The sequence below is a fragment of the Tachyglossus aculeatus genome, chromosome 2 (assembly GCF_015852505.1).
Source record: "Tachyglossus aculeatus isolate mTacAcu1 chromosome 2, mTacAcu1.pri, whole genome shotgun sequence".
Classification (NCBI taxonomy): domain Eukaryota; kingdom Metazoa; phylum Chordata; class Mammalia; order Monotremata; family Tachyglossidae; genus Tachyglossus; species Tachyglossus aculeatus.
Window position 1 is genome coordinate 62,282,219 of NC_052067.1, and position 17,803 is coordinate 62,300,021.

Consider the following 17,803-nt stretch of genomic DNA (forward strand, 5'->3'; position numbering starts at 1 on the left):
ATTTTTGCCTGATGCGCAGACTGATTGGTAGCCACTGGAGATTTTTGAGGAGGGGAGTAACATGCCCAGAATGCTTCTGCACAAAGATGATCCGGGCAGCAGCGTGAAGTATAGATTGAAGTGGGGAGAGACAGGAGGGTGGGAGATCAGAGAGGAGGCTGATGCAGTAATCCAGTCAGGATAGGATGAGAGATTGAATCAGCAGTGTAGCAGTTTGGATGGAGAGGAAAGGGCAGATCTTGGCGATGTTGCGGAGGTGAGACTGGCAGGTTTTGGTGACAGATTGGATGTGAGGGGTGAAAGAGAGAGCAGAGTCGAGGATGACACCAAGGTTGTGGGCTTGTGAGACGGGAAGGATGGTAGTGCCGTCAACAGAGATGGGAAAGTCAGGGAGAGGGCAGGGTTTGGGAGGGAAGACAAGGAGTTCAGTCTTGGACATGTTGAGTTTGAGGTGGCGGGCAGACATCCAGATGGAGATGTCTTGAAGGCAGGAGGAGATATGAGCCTGAAGGGAGGGAGAGAGAGCAGGGGCAGAGATGTAGATTTGGGTGTCATCAGCTTAGAGATGATAGTTGAAGCTGTGGGAGTGAATTCATTCATTCATTCATTCAATCATATTTATTGAGCACTTAGTGTGTGCAGAGCACTGTACTAAGCTCTTGGGAAGTACAAGTTGGCAACATATAGAGACGGTCCCTACGCAACAGTGGGCTCACAGTCTAGAAGGGGGAGACAGACAACAAAACATATTAACAAAATAAAATAAATAGAATAAATATGTACAAATAAAATAGAGTAATAAATACGTACAAACATATATACATATATACAGGTGCTGTGGGGAGGGGAAGGAGGTAAGGCAGGGGGATGGGGAGGGGGAGGACGGGGAGAGAAGGGAGGGGGCTCAGTCTGGGAAGGCCTCCTGGAGGAGGTGAGCTCTCAGTAGGGCTTTGAAGGGAGGAAGAGAGCTAGCTTGGCGGATATGCGGAGGGAGGGCATTCCAGGCCAGGGGGATGACATGGGACGGGGGTCGACGGGGGGACAGGCGAGAAGGAGGCCCAGTGAGTAGATTAGCAGCAGAGGAGCGGAGGGTGCGGGCTGGGCTGTAGAAGGAGAGAAGGGAGGTGAGGTAGGAGGGGGTGAGGTGATGCCTTGAAGCTGAGGGTGAATGAGTTCACCAAGGGAGTGAGTGTAGATAGAGGACAGAATGGGACCAAGAACTGATCCTTGAGAATCCCCTACGGTAAGGAGATGGGAGGGAGAGGGGGAGCCCGCAAAAGAGACTGAGAATGAACGGTCAGAGAGATAAGAGGAGAACCAGGAGATGACAGAGTTTGTGAAGCCAAGGTTGGATAGCGTGTTGAGGAGAAGGGGGTGGTCCACAGTGTTGAAGGCAGCTGAGTGGTCGAGGAGGATTAGGATAGAGTAGGAGCCGTTGGATTTGGCAAGCAGGAGGTCATTGGCAACAAACAAGTTGCTCGTGGCAACAAACGAGTTTTGCCCCTTTACCTGGGCAATGTATTTGCTCCATCTTCCTCTTCTCCTCCTTCACCTGCTGTGTTCCTTTTCCATCCCTCTCTCTATCTGGTCCGGCCCTTCCCCCACTCCACCTAAAGGGATCAGATTTTTTATCTCCTGAGTTGGGGCTGACTTATCATTCCCTCCACATACAGACCAAACCTGGACAGGCTGTGATGTGAACAGTCAACTCACTACCTCTGTCTGACACACTCCCCAAAGTCACATAGCTGATCAGTGGCAGAGCCAGGATTAGAGCCCATGACCTCCGACTCCCAAGCCTGGGGTCTTTCCACTGAGCCATACTGCTTCTCTATTCAGTCACTAAATCTTGTCCATTCTATCTTTACGGCATCTCCAGAATTCACTGGTCCTCTCCAACAGAATTGCTATCACACTGTTTCAAGCATGTATCAGCTCTTTCCTTGACTACTGCATCAGCCTCCTCGTTGACCACCCTGGCTTCAGCCTCTCTCCCTCTCTAGAACTTAAGTCACTCTGCTACTGAGATCATTTTTCTAAAACATCAATCTGTCCCCATCTGCCCACTTCTCAAGTGTCTCCAGTGGTTGCCCATCCATCTCCACCCAAGCCAAAACTTCTCACAATAGAATTAGAGGCACTCAATCAGCTCTCTCCCACTTATCAAATAAGTGTACTTATTGAGGCCTTACTGTGTGTAGAGAACTGTAATAATGTATTTATCCTCACTCCTCTCCCACTACAACCCAGCCTGCACACTTCACTTCTCTAACATCATCCTACTCACTGTCCTTCACTCTCACCTCACCTGCCATAGATACCCCGCTTACACAGTCCCTGAGTGAAACTCCCTCCCCTGACATATCCTATAGACCAGCACTCTTTCCATCTCCAAATGAATCAATCAATGGTATTTAACAAATATTGGTATTTACTGAGGACTTACTGAGTGCAGAGCACTATAGTAAGCATTTAGTAGATTTGATCCCTGCTCACAAGGTCAAGTCTATAGGGAGAGAGAGGCATTAAAATTAAATAAATTCAAAACACTACTAAAATTATACCTCCTACAGGAAGCCTCCCCTAAAATCTCATCCCTCCATGCCCTATCTTCCCACCCTACTACCTCACCCATGTATTTAGACCAATGTTATAAGCACTTAGATATTCGCCTCACCCCCACAGAATTTATGTACATAATTCCTTTTACTCCGATCCCTTACCTGTAATTTAGTTTAATTTCAGTCTCTCCCATTAGACTGTGAGCTCCTTGGAGGCTGGAACCACTTTAACCAACTGTATTTTACTCTCCCAAATTTTTAGTACAGCCCCTGCACCAAGCAGTTGATTAATTTGATTGACTGACTAAGGGGAATCTAAATTAACATCACAAATGCAGGTCAGCATGGGTATAGATAATTTTCCAGGGCGGGGGTAGGACACCTGTGGTAGTAATAATAATTATGTTATTTGTTAAGCCCTTAATAATAATAATGGCACTTGTTAAGCATTTTCTATGTGCCCAGTTCTATACTAAGCTCTGGGGAAGATACAAGTTAATTAGGTTGGAGGTAGTCCCTGTCTACATGGGGCGCACAGCCTAAATAGGAAACAGTAGGATTCATTCAATCGTACTTATTGAGCATTTACTGTGTGCAGAGCACTATACTAAGTGCTTGGGAAGTACAAGTCGGCAACATATAGTGACGGTCCCTACCCAACAACGGGTTCACAGTCTAGAAGGGGGAGAAAGACAACAAAACATGTAGACAGGTGTCAAAATCATCAGAACAAATAGAATTATAGCTATATGCACATTTTACAGATAGGGAAACTGAGGCACAGAGAAGGTCAATGACTTGCTCAAGGCCACACAGCAGACAGGTGGCAGAGTTGGGATAAGAATGCAGGTCTGCTGACCCCCAGGCCTATGCTCTTTCCACTAAACCACGATGTTTCCCACTTGCTATGTGCCAAGCACTGCGCTAAATGCTGGGATACATACAAAACAATCAGGTCAGTCACAGACTCCATCCTTGATGGGGTTAACAGTCTAATGGGGAGGAAGAACAGGTTTTTACTCCCCATTTTACAGATGAGGAAACTGAAGCAAAAAGGTCACAAAGCAGCTAGTGTCAGAGCTGGGATGAGTACTGTGTCTTCTGACTGTTAGGCCCACACGTTCCACTAGGTCACCCAACTCACAGTTTCACAGAGATTCCATTCTAGTCTACCGTAATGGAACTTTCAGGCTACTCCTTTTGAAGAGCATACGATTAAGGAGGGCAGCTAGAAAAGGAATATCTTTTCCAAGGCTTCATAGTCAGCATTCCCAGCCCAGGACTCCCTAACATCACACCGGGGCTGAGGAGAAGAAGCGGCCTCCCCACATGACTCCCATCATCTTTAAAACCCCAACAGTTCCAGACCAGGCCACCTGTCCCCACACCAGCCCAGGACTGCCTGATGTCACACCAGGGCTAAAGAGAAATAGAAGCCTCCCCACTGGCCCTGAAAATTGCAATACTCAGGAGCCAGCCCTGGGGAGTTGCTATTGGGGAGCAGCTTGGTTAAAACCGAAAAACAACGCAGGATACGAACCAGAAGAAGGAGTTTCCCGACTCGTAGCTATCATCACCTTGCTTCTGCGCCCGGACGGTCAGGTCAAAGTTAGCCCCGACATTTGGCCAGGAGAAATAAAACATCCCAGAGTTCAAAATTTTCTTCAAGGTGGAGAGTCGGTCCTCCTCCTTGACTTCTTCCTGGAGAGGATAGAAGTCTGTTGCTGTGATCTGGTAAATTTCCGTATCCAGGATCCTTCCCACTGATGTGCAGCCTGATACCAAGACCAAGAAACTCAGCTGATTGCTTCCTGCAAGGCAAGTTACACATCAAAGATGAAAGAAATTACAGAGAGCAATGTAACCAAAAAAGTCACAAGTATAAAGAGGGCAAATTTTTGCTAAAATTAGCATCTTTTTCTCTCCTTCCCTTTTCTTCATCTCTCCTAAATATGCACAAATCCTCCTTAAGGTGAGGTTGAGAAGCAGAGTGGTCTAGTGGAAAGACCAGGGGTCTGGGACTCAGAGGACCTGGGTTCTAACCCCAGCTCCTCTACTTGTCTTTTGGGTGACTTTGGGCAAGTCACTTAAATTCTCTGTACCTCAGTTCCCTCATCTGCAAAATGGGGATTCAGTACCTGTTCTCCCTCCTATTTTGACTGTGAGCCCCTGATCCCAAGTATCTTATATCTACCCCAGCGCTTAGTACAGTGATGAACATATAGTAAGCCCTTATCAAACATCACTATTATCATTATTATCATTTAAATGATCCCAAGGTCCAACACAAACAACATGCTGAAAATTAAGACAAAACACCTTCCCTCATCCTAGAACCCAGAAGTTGAACTGGTACTGGCCATTTAGTGGTTAGTGGGAAGAGTGGGTAGAGGGGAAGAAGGGAGTAGGAAACACCATGAAGGAATACAAGAAGCAGTATAGCCTAGTGGGTGAACATTCATTCATTTATGCATTCAATTTTATTTAGTGAGCACTTACTGTATGTAGCACACTGTACTAAGAACTTGGTAGAGTACAATACAACAATAAACAGACACATTCCCTGCCCATGATGAGCTTACAGTCTCGGGTGGGGGGTGGGGGGGAGTCAGAGTTTACAGTCTAGATGGGGGGAGTGCTTACAGCACAGGTCTGGGAGTCAGGAGAAGCTGGGTTCTAATACTGGCTCTGTGACTTGGCTGTTGTGTGACCTTAGGCAAGTCATTTAACTTCTCTGTGCCTCAATTCCCTCATCTGTAAGATGGGGATTAAGACTGTAGCCCCATTTAGTACCTGGGCTGCATCCAACCTGATTAGCTTGATTCTACCCCAGAGCTTAGTACAGTGCCTGGCACATAGTAAATGCCTAACAAATAACCCCTCCCACCCCCCCGCCAAAAAAAAGGAGGTCCAGGGTGGCTATGCTGTTCAAAGTGGCTCAGTTTGGAGAAAGCTTCAGAGCCCAAATCACTTCTTAAGTCTTTATCCCTGTGAGTTGGTCTTGCTATGTGAAAACCATTCAGATCCCCTTATTCAATGCTGTTTTCACTCCATCCAGGACTGAATTTACAGATCTCCTTCTTCAAGGCCCTAAAAGGGTACGAGCTTGATCCCTAGGGTTCTCTACTGTTTCCTGCAGGCAAGTAGCTCCTCAAAGATAAGCAGCAAGAAAGCCTCCAGGCAACAAAAAGCCTGCTTGTGTGCCTGAATTCCTCTCCAAGTCATCTTCTCAGAGACAGGGAAGCCTGCCTTTACCAAACAGATTCCTGGTCAGTTAGTCTTGAAGATGAGCTTAATAATCCACCCTTCAAACATCAGCCCTTGCAATGCTGCAGAGAGGAGAAACTCCCTCTGGGAACTTAATTTAATTTTGAAATTAAAACAAGCTTGAATGCACGGTTCAAGAATGCTATACAGGACAGTGGCAGATGGCCAAGAGGACTGAACTCCTCAAATGGAACAAGACTTCATGTTATGGATGGGTGGTGGGGGTTTTCCATCAAAAATCGGAAGGCCAGGGGAAAAAGCCAAAATTTAAATAGCTTTTGCTAGGAAGAAATTTCTGTTTCTCCTGTTTGAGACTTGCTGAGCTGTCTTGGCTCAGGTATGTAGAAACAGTTACAGAAAAACCCACTTAGTGATGTTCAGCTGCTGTTCGAGAACCCTGCTAAGAATAGGCATAGCTAGATAGATTTGGGGACATGGGAATCATAAATACAACTACTGTAATATTTGTTAAGTGCTTACTATGTGCCAAGCACTGTAGTAAACACTGAAGTAGACAGATAAGATAATTAGGTCAGACAGAAGCCCTGTCCCACATGGGGTTCACAGTCTAAGGAGGAGGGAGAACAGGAATTGAATTCCCACTTTACAGATGAGGAGACTGAGGCACAAAGAAGTTAAGTGACTTGCTTTCGGTAACATAGCAAGCAACAGCAGGATTAGAACCCAGGTGCTTGGACTTCCATGCCCACGCTCTTTCACTAGGCTATGCTGCTTCTCAGAAGGAAAAACAGATTAGAAAGTGGGGAGAGGAAGTTAGCAAGGGCAAAAAGATACTCTGTGACTCCATCAAGTCAGTAAGAGGTGTCTTGAAGAGGCAGTCTAACAGCCATCTTGCCGATTTCCAACTAAAACCCAGCCTTCTCACTTCGCTCCTCTAAAGCCAACCTAGTCACTGTACCTCAATCTCATCTACCTGGCCGCTGACCCCTTGCCGTTGTCCTACCTCTCCCCCTTCACACACAACAGACGATCACTCTGCACACCTTCAAAGCCTTATTAAAATCTCATTTCAACCAAGAGGCCTTCACCAACTAAGCCTTTAGTTCACCTACTCCTTCTCCCTTCTGTGTCACTCTTGCATTTGCACCCTTTATTCACCCCACCCACAGTGCCACAGCACTTATTGCACACAGCCGTAATTTATTTTAAAATCTGCCTCTCACCTCTATACTGTAAGCTCCTTGTGGCCAGGGAGTGTGTCTGCTACCTCAGTTGTACTGTACTCACCCAAGTGCTCAGTACAGTGCTCTGTACCCAGTAAGTACTCAATAAATACCATTGATTGGTTGGACAAGCCCTAGGTCAGGCTTCTGGAAGAGGCTAACACTCTGCATGTCAAGTCAGTGGCTAGGGAATGAAACCCATTCTCTCTGTAGTCCTCAAATTCAGTATTTACTGTGCACCTCCAAGCAAAGTTCTGCACAGGCACAATAATCCAAAACCATCTCTCCTCCTTTCCTAAGTGATGGCCAAAGGGTGTTTTTCTTGTTTTAAATCCCCCTTATTCAGGTTGAGAATTTGGTTCGAGCCTAACTCTCCAAATAGCCTCTGTGTGGGAGGGACTTTTCCCTCTTACTTTTTAAAGACATTCAACATTTCCATATCTGGAAGGGGATGCTCAGGGAAGTGGGTGACGAAGGTTCTGGGCAGCTTGTTAAAAAAAAAAAATAAGCTCTGAAATCCAGGAGGCCTTGGACACCTGCCCATCCTCTGCTCATCTCAATAGCAACAGAAGCAGCTTGGCCTACTGGAAAGAAATGTGGGCCTAGGGGAAAGAGAACTGAATTCTGGCTCTCTTGCCTGCGTTTATGATCTAGGCCAAGTCACAGTGTTTCTGTGCCTCGGTTTCCTCAACTGTAAAATGGGGATTAAATACCAGCTCACCCTCCATCTTGACTGTGAGCCCCATGTGGGACAGGGCCTATGTCTGACCTGATTGTACCTACCCCAGCAATTAGGAGATAGTAACAGCTTACTCCCCATCTAGACTGTAAGCTCCTTGTGGACACGGAATGTACCTACTAACTCTGTTACAGTGCACTCTCCCAAGTGCTTAGAACAGTGCTCTGCATACAGTAAGTGCTCAATATGATTGCTTAATTTATTGAGTCATAAACACAACTCAAAGACTGCCAAACTGTACAACCTGCTCTTCCACTAACACTCCCATGTATGGGGGCAGGGGCCACAGTGTCCTTGGCCTCCCACCTACCCGTGAGGACTCTCACCCCACCCTCTACCCCTTTCCAGGGCCATAGTCCCTTCCTGCCTCACACCACCATGCGGGAGAAGCCACAACCTGAGAAGTAGCAAGCCTAGTGGATAGAGCCCAGGCTTGGGAGTCAGAAGAACCTGGGTTCTAATCCCAGCTCCTCCTTTTGTCTGCTGTGTGACTTTTGGCAAGTCACTTAACTCCTCTGGGCCTCAGTTACCTCAGCTGTAAAATGGGAATTAAGACTGTGCATCCCATATGGGACAAAGACTGTGTTCAACCTGATTGCCTTGTTTCTACCTCAGTGCTTAGAACAGTGCCTGGTACATAGTAAGTGCTTAAAAACCATAAAAAAAGGCTGTGGCAACGGCAGAGGTGTTCCCACCACAGACTTCAAAATAATGGCTGGCTGTTGGTGGAGAAGACCATTTCTCCACCTTTCTTAAATGATGGCTGAAGGGTGGTATACCTGTTTTTAAATCCCTCTTGTTCAGATCAAGAATTTGGTTCCAGTATAACTCTCCAAACAGACTCTGTGTAGGAAGAACTTTTCCTCCCAGGGAAAAACCACAGCTGGGACTATTGGATTCTGAGTTGGGAGGAACTGTAGACTGTAAGGCTCTTTGTGGACAGGGATCGAGTCTACCAACTCTGTTGTATTGTACTCTTCCAAGGGTTTAGTATAGTGCTCTGCACAAAATTCTCAATCACAAAGTGACTGACTGAGCCTAAACCACTGCTAACTGCAGTTCGCTACTGCTTGTTTTTATTCTATTTGTCCTTGTCTTTTACATTTGTTTAAATGTTTGTACTGTTTCTTCTTTCTCTACATATCTGCTGCCTATCTCTCCCTTATCTTATACTGTTTTTTTAAGTGGTGTTAAGACATTGTACTAAGCACTCAGGAAGATACAAGCTAATCAGGTTGGATATAGTCTCTGTCCCTCATGGGACTGGCTCACAATCTTAATCCCTGTTTTCCAGATGAGGTAAAGTCCAGAGAAGTGAAGCGATTCACCCAAGGTCACAAAGCAGTCAAGTGGAGGACCCGGGATTAAAACCCAAAGCCTCTGATTCTCAGGCTCATGCTCTTTCAACTAGGCCATGCTGCTTTTCATGGTGTTTAGATTTATGAGCCCCCTGAAAGCCAGGGCCCAGGTATAATTCTCACTCAGGTGCTCTTTCCTAGTGCTTGGCACTCCGACACGGGTTAATAAATACTCTCGCTACTACTAGGCACCTGAAATCACCCTTGCTCATTTTGTAACCATTTTCTGCAGTTCAACTGGACTCCACTATGACCACTGTCCTGTTATTTAGAACCCTTGATGAATGCAAGATTTGACAACATTAAAAACAAAGCATGTGCTTTGTTTGCTCAAGAACAATACTGGCAGCAACTTGCCTTGCTTGTCTTCCCACCACCCAGAGCCAGCATCCCATTTTCAAAAAGGCTCTTAAGTCCTTCTCTCCCACCCTACTGATTTTCTACCCCCTTTCAATTCAATTTTGAAACTTTCTGGTGCTCACGGACTATGAGCACAAGATGATAAATAGTTTAGTTCTTAAAATGCACTGAGTCCGCAATTTTTGTTTATGTGCAGAATAATGGAAAAACATGCCAAATGGGAAGCAGCATGGCCTGAATGGATAAACCACTGGCCTGCCGAGGTTCCAAATCCAACTCTGCCATTTCCCTGCTGTGTAATCTTGGGAGAGTCATTTTACTTCTCTGTGTGTCTGCAAAATGGGGATTTAATTCTGGTTTTCCCTTCTACTTAGACTAGGAGTTCCATACGTAACAGGGACTGTATCCTGTTTGATTAACTTTTATCTACCTCAGCACTTAAAAAAATACTTGACACATAGTAAGCATTTAACAAATACCATAAAAAACCCACAAACTCTACAAAGTACCCTGCATAAAACATCCACCCACCACTTTTTCTCACTTTACAGAATGTATGTTCTTGCTTCTCAAGTACAATAAATCCAAAGTAAACTGGCTCTCACTTGAACTTCTGAATTTTAACATTTATCATTTTGTCACATATCAATCTTTTCTGCTACAAGAAGCTGAAAAAACAGAAAATAAATCAATGGATAATTTCCAATAGTTCATCTCATACCTGTGGGACCTCTCCCACATTGCACCATTCTCAGTTTCTAGCATTAAAGGTTATTTGGGGTCAGATGAATGGAAATAATAATAATAATAATAATTGTGGTACTTTTTAAGCACTTACTATGTGCCAGGCACTGTACAAAGCACTGGGGTGGCTACAAGTACATCAGGTTGGACACAGTCCCTGTCCCACCTGGGGCTCATAGTCTTAATTGTGATTTTACTTGCCCAAGGCCACATAGCAGTCAAATGGTGGAACCGGGAATAAAACCCATGACTTTATGACAGTCTGTCACAAGTATAAGGAAGAGTTTTCCTGCTGTCTCGATATCAGTTTCACAAAAGAAACCAATAAAACTTCCTATTATAGTAATAATAGTAATGATGGCATTTGTTAAGCACTTACTATGTGCAAGACACTGTTCTAAGCGCTGGGGAGGATACAAGGAGATCAGGTTGTCCCACGTGGGGCTCACAGTCTTAATCCCCATTTTACAGATGAGGTAACTGAGGCACAGATAAGCAAAGTGACTTGCCCAAAGTCACACAGTTAACAAGCAGAGGAGCCGCGATCAGAACACATGACCTCTGATTCCCAAGCCCGTGCTCTTTCCACTGAGCCACGCTGCTTCCAGATTATCAGATATTGGTTTTGATAATGTCAAAAGACATTTCCTAAATTACCTGAACTAGGACATTTTAGGATATTATATGTCCTAACCCATATGGTCTTTCTAAAGAGTGGGTGGCAGGGTGAAAGACAAGTAGAAGAGGGGATAAGGAAATTTTTCAAGGAAAAGCAAATTTCAGCCCCAATATTTTTGAGAGGACATCACTAAGAAAATAAAACATGCCCTGCTGGGCTGGACTAATGGTCCATCCGGTCTGGTAGTTTGTCTCTGACAACAGCAACAGAATGCTGAGTATAACTGCAGGAAGTAGGGTGGCCTAATGGAAAGAGAAAAGGCCTGGGAGTCAGAGGACCTGGGTTCTAACCCCAACTCTTCCAATTACTTGCCATATGACCTTGGGTAAATCACTTTTCTGTACCTTAGTTATCTCGCCTGAAAAATGGGGATTAAGACTGTGAGCCCCCTTTGGGACACAGATTGTGTCCAACCTGATGATCTTGCTATCTACCCCAGTGCTTAGTACAGTGCCTGGCACAAAATAAGTGCTTAACAAATACTATTTAAAAAAAAACAATAAGAAAACACCATGACAGCAGTAAGAAATGATCCACCCCTAAACATTAGCCTGGATGTCACAGCCTGTTTGGGGACGGATCAATTCTCCCTAGAAATTCATTATGAACCACTAATCCATGAGTTTCTCCAAACTTGGAATGGCTCTTCATCTAGCATCATACTTAAATCTTTCATTTTTCCTTGTACTCATTCAATCATATTTATTGAGCACTTACTGTGTGCAAAGCACTGTACTAAGTGCTTGGGCGAGTACAATACAAGAACAGACCCGTTCCCTGCCCCAAACAAGCTCACAGTTATAATAATAATAATGTAATTCATTAAGCGCTTACTATGTGCAAAGCGCTGTTCTAAGCACTGGTAATAATAATGATGGCATTTCTTAAGCACTTACTATGTGCAAATCAATCAATCAATCATATTTATTGAGCGCTTTCTATGTGCAGAGCACTGTACTAAGCGCTTGGGAAGTACAAATTGGCAACACATAGAGACAGTCCCTACCCAACAGTGGGCTCACAGTCTAAAAGGGGGAGACAGAGAACAGAACCAAACATACCAACAAAATAAAATAAATAGGATAGAAGTGTACAAGTAAAATAAATAAATAAATAAATAAATAAATAAATAGAGTAATAAATATGTACAACCATATATACATATATACAGGTGCTGTGGGGAAGGGAAGGAGGTAAGATGGGGGGGATGGAGAGGGGGACGAGGGGGAGAGGAAAGAAGGGGCTCAGTCTGGGAAGGCCTCCTGGAGGAGGTGAGCTCTCAGCAGGGCCTTGTAGGGAGGAAGAGAGCTAGCTTGGCGGAGGGGCAGAGGGAGGGCATTCCAGGCCCGGGGGATGACGTGGGCCGGGGGTCAATGGCGGGACAGGAGAGAGCAAGGTACAGTGAGGAGATTAGCGGTGGAGGAGCGGAGGGTGCGGGCTGGGCTGTAGAAGGAGAGAAGGGAAGTGAGGTAGGAGGGGGCGAGGTGATGGAGAGTCTTGAAGCCCAGGGTGAGGAGTTTCTGCCTGATGCGCAGATTGATCGGTAGCCATTGGAGGTTTTTGAGGAGGGGAGTAATATGCCCAGAGCGTTTCTGGACAAAGATAATCTGGGCAGCAGCATGAAGTATGGATTGAAGTGGAGAGAGACACGAGGATGGGAGATCAGAGAGAAGGCTAGTGCAGTAGTCCAGACGGGATAGGATGAGAGCTTGAATGAGCAGGGTAGCGGTTTGGATGGAGAGGAAAGGGTGGATCTTGGCAATGCTGCGGAGCTGAGACCGGCAGGTTTTGGTGACAGCTTGGATGTGAGGGGTGAATGAGAGAGCGGAGTCGAGGATGACACCAAGGTTGCGGGCTTGTGAGACGGGAAGGATGGTAGTACCGTCAACAGAGATGGGAAAGTCAGGGAGAGGACAAGGTTTGGGAGGGAAGACAAGGATCTCAGTCTTCGACATGTTGAGCTTTAGGTGGCGGGCGGACATCCAGATGGAGATGTCCTGAAGGCAGGAGGAGATGCGAGCCTGGAGGGAGGGGGAGAGAGCAGGGGCAGAGATGTAGATCTGGGTGTCATCAGCGTAGAGATGATAGTTGAAGCCGTGGGAGCGAATGAGGTCACCAAGGGAGTGAGTGTAGATTGAGAACGGAAGGGGACCAAGCACTGAACCTTGGGGAACCCCCACAGTAAGAGGATGGGAGGGGGAGGAGGAGCCTGCAAAAGAGACTAAGAAAGAACGACCAGAGAGAATAGTGCAAAGCACTATTCTAAGCACTGGGGAGGTTACAAGGTGATCAGGTTGTCCCCTGGGGGGCTCACAGTCTTCATCCCCATTTTACAGACGAGGTAACTGAGGCCCAGAGAAGTTAAGTGACTTGCCCAAAGTCACACAGCTGACAATTGGCGGAGCTGGGATTTGAACCCATGACCTCTGACTCCAAAGCCCGAGCTCTTTCCACTGAGCCACGATGCTTCTTCTTGCTCTCGTAGAACTTAGTACAGAACTCTGCACATAGCAGGTGATCAAGAAACATTACTGAGTAGAAGGGGCAGAGGATTGTGGGGAGACCAAGCCTCTCTCTCATTTATATTCCTTAATAGAGGCTAGGAATAAATTTCATATTTACTAAAGCACTCACCATGTGCCAAAGCATTGTGACAAATGCTGGGGAATATACAAGGAAATTAGATCAGAGAGTCTGACCGAGTGCTTACTTCATGCAGAGCACTGTACTGAACAGTTGGGAGAGTTTGATAAATTTCATATTTACTAAAGTACTCACCATGTGCCAAAGCATTGTGACAAATGCTGGGGAATATACAAGGAAATTAGATCAGAGAGTCTGATAGAGTGCTTACTTCATGCAGAGCACTGTACTGAACAGTTGGGAGAGTTTGATGGAGTTAGTGGACACGATCCCTGACCTCATAAAAACTACAATCTATCGGGGATCAATCAACGGCCACTGAGCACCTGAGTGCTAGACACTGCCACTAATCACTTGGAAGAGTGCAACAGTAGCAAGAATCAATATTCCCTGCCCTCAACTGACAACCCAATGAGGGGCAAAACTTAAGACTGGGAAAGCCAGATAAAAACCAAGTGTAAGCAGAACAAAACAGCTGGAAAAACAAGTGAATGTATTAACCTGGGAGAGTTTTACTGACTTGCCATAGACATGTAAGCATCTAACCTTATATGTTGCCGATTTGTACTTCCCAAGCTCTTAGTACAGTGCTCTGCACACATGAAGTGCTCAATAAATACAACTGAACGAATGAATGAATGAATGAATGTATCAATCAAGTACGTTGGACTGTACTCTCCCAACTGCTTAGTACAGTGCTCTGCACACAGTAAGCACTCAAATACCACTGACCATAAGTACTTTTAGTTATTGTGGTAGGATGTTTCATTCATTCATTCCTATCTATTTCTTGAGTGTTTATTATGTGCAAAGACCTATGCTAATTCCTAGCTTAGAAATATGGTAATGATTCTGAAGTGTTCACTATATGCCAAGCACTGTATGAAGCACCAGGGTAAATACAACTTAATCAGATTGGAGACTGTACCTGTTCCTCGCAAGGCTCAAACTAAATAGGAGGGAGAACAGATACTGAATACCCATTTTACATATGAGGAAACAAAGAGGACTTAAGTGACTTGCCCATGGTCATGCAGCAGGCAAGTGGTAGAGCTGGGATTTCAACTCAGGTCTTCTGACTTCCTGACCCATGCTCTTTCCACTATGCCAAGTTGCTTCTGTGTCCAATAAATCAAACTGGACACAGACCCTATCCCACAATGGGGCTCATAGTGTGTGGGAGGGGCAGAAGATGAAAATGAAGTAGAGAGAAAATTAAGTGACTTGCCCAAGGTCACACAGCAGGAAAATTGCTGAGCAGTGACTCTCTCCCTTGTTCGTTCCTCTACCTTATGTTTTCTCCCATCAGAAAGTTTCCAAAATTACCAATCAACTGTATTTATTCAACACTCACTGTGTGCACAGTACTGTACTATGCACTTGGAAGAGTACAACATAACAGAATTGGCAGATATGTTCTATAAATTAGACTATAAAACCCAGGCTACCCCTATGCATCTCTGATCAAAGACTCTCATATGCTAGCCTGGTAAGCCTCATGGATCTTTTGAAAGGAGGGTGACAGGAATACAACCACCACAAATTGTTTTCCAAGAATCCTGCCTATAAAAGTCCCAGTCTTTCATGAAAGACTCCTGCTTTTGTGGAGGAACGTGGCTCAGAATCCATGCCATGGTATTCTGAGAAGGGAAAAGCCAGGGGAATCAGAACTAGATGACCAGAAATAGAATGATAGAATTTGCCTTCCACATAGGCAGTGTGACCTTTAGATGACAATGATGATGACAATAATAATAACAATATTTGTTAAATGCTTACTACATGCCAAGCACTGTAGCAGATACAAGATAATCAAATTATGGGAAGCAGTGTGGCTCAGTGGAAAGAGCCCAGGCTTGGGAGTCAGAGTTCATGGGTTCTAATCCCGGCTCCACTGCTTGTGAGCTGTGTGACTGGGCAAGTCACTTAATTTCCCTGTGCCTCAGTTACCTCATCTGTAAATTGGGGAGTAAGACTGTGAGCCCCAGGTGGGACAAACTGATCACTTTGTATCCTCCCCAGTGCTTAGAACAGTGCTTTGCACACAGTAAGCACTTAACAAATGCCATCGTTATTATTATTAAATTCCACATGGGCTTGTATTCTAAACAGGAGGGAGAATTGGCATTTAATCCCCATTTTGCAGATGAGGGAACTGAAGCACAGAGAAATTAAGTGACTTGCCCATGGTCTCACAGCAGGTAACTGGTGGAGCTGGAATTAGAAACCAGGTCCTCTGACTCTCAGGTCCACTCTCTACTTGGGCACACTGCTTTTCAGAGTGGCCTAGTTTAGTGCCAAACAAGTCCTGCTGTCAGATTTGATTCTTGGTATAGCCGCTGGATCCAACTGTTACTGGTTCAATAATTATTATCTACCTTCCAAGTTCAAGTGGGCTTTGGCCAAATGGAAGGGACACAAGTTTCAGTGAATTTCAGGTTTCCCAGACCACGAGAGCCCAACAACATCACATTCCCAACTGATAGCAATCAATAGTAGGTAGGCGTCATGGCCCAGTGGAAAGAGCACAGGTCTGGGAGTCAGAGGACCTGGGTTCCAATCCCAACTCCACCACTTACCTTCATTTATTCATTCATTCATTCAATCATATTTATTGAGCGCTTACTGTGTGCAGAGCACTGTACTACGCGCTTGGGAAGTACAAGTTGGCAACATATAGAGACAGTCCCTACCCAATAACGGCTCACAGTCTAGAAGGGGGAGACAGACAACAAAACAAAATATATTAATAAAATAAAATAAATAGAATAGTAAATATGTACAAGTAAAATATGTACAAGTAATAAATCTGTACAAACATATATACAGGTGCTGTGGGGAGGGGAAGGAGGTAGGGCTGGGGGGATGGGGACGGGGCTCAGTCTGGTAAGGCCTCCGACAAGGACAAACTTACCTGCTGTTTGTCCTTGGGCAAATCCCTTAACTTCTCTGTGCCTCAGGTCCTTAACCTGTGAAATGGGGATTCAATACCTGTGCTTCCTGCTACTTAGAAAGCGAGCCCCATGCAGGACCTGGTTATCTTGTATCTACCCCAGCACTTAATATAGTGCTTGATGCATAGTAAGTGCTTAACAAATACAATTATATCATTATTATTTTGTGTGCATAGCACTGTAATAAGAGCTTGGAAGAACATGATAGAAGATGGCCCAAAACGAGCTTTCAATCTAGCTGGGGAGAGACAGGCACAAAATAACGAATTACAAATAAGAAGATGCGCTCTGTAAAATGAGACATTCAGAAATGAAATGAGAAATAGTAAGTGCAAAAGTGTTGAGACGATAGGAACACTGTGATCTGGGAAGAGGAAATAAAAAATCAATCAGTGGTATCTAGTGAGAACTTACTGTGTGCAGAGCACTGTATTAAGTGTTTAGGAAAATAGAACTTAACAGAGTTGATAGACACGATTCTTACCCGTGAGGAGCTTACAATCTATCGTAAGGATTTAGAAGAGGAGAAAAGCTGTGGTCTGACATATTGGGGATAGAAGGAGTCTTTCTTTGTCACGCTCATTGTTCCGAGGAGTACGAGCACTCAGACAATCACCACTTAGTTCTTCTAGTCAGCACAGATTGGGTCTCCTACGGGTTGATGGAGACTGATCATTTGCTCCTCAAATCTTCACTCTGTGCAGACGGTTTTGAGTCTCTCTCCTGAGGAGGAGTACAAGTCCTCTAGCACTCAAGCCCTGAATCTTCCTTGGCACAACCAGTTCTCCCTGGGGCCAGAGACCAGGAGAAGGCATCTTGGGGGTTAATAGAAGCTTGCTGAAGGCCCTAGGCTGACAGTCAGGATCCAATGTCAACTTTTTAGACAAAGGGCGATTATGCTTCCTTTTAGGACACTCCATTCTTGCCAAATCCAACTGCCTCTACTCCATCCTAATTCTCCTAGATCTCTCAACTGCCTACCACACTGTGGATCACCCCCTGCTCCATGAAACCTTATCTAACCTTGGCTTCACTGACACTGTCCTCTCTTGTTTCTTCTATCTTGCTGGCTGCTTCTTCTCCATGTCTTTAGCTAGCTCCTCCTGTTACTCTCAGTCACTAGCTTTAGGGTCCCTCAAGACTAAGTTCATATTTATTGAGTGCTTACTGTGTGCACAGCACTGTACTAAGTGCTTGGGAAGTACAAGTTGGCAACATATAGAAACAGTCCCTACCCAACAATGGGCTCACAGTCTAGAACGGGCTCACAGTCTAGTCATCCTTCTGTCTGCTTTGCCTATGCACCTGGGTCTT

General features: G+C 45.1%; 1 protein-coding gene across 1 annotated transcript in view; it reads right to left on the bottom strand.

Moving 5' to 3' along the window:
- The window catches only part of SYNJ2 (synaptojanin 2), a 151,818-nt gene that overhangs the window by 104,368 nt on the left and 29,647 nt on the right, over positions 1-17,803 (bottom strand). The window contains 1 exon segment of the mRNA XM_038767874.1: positions 4,102-4,372. Within this exon segment, the coding sequence (XP_038623802.1) occupies positions 4,102-4,372 (271 nt within the window).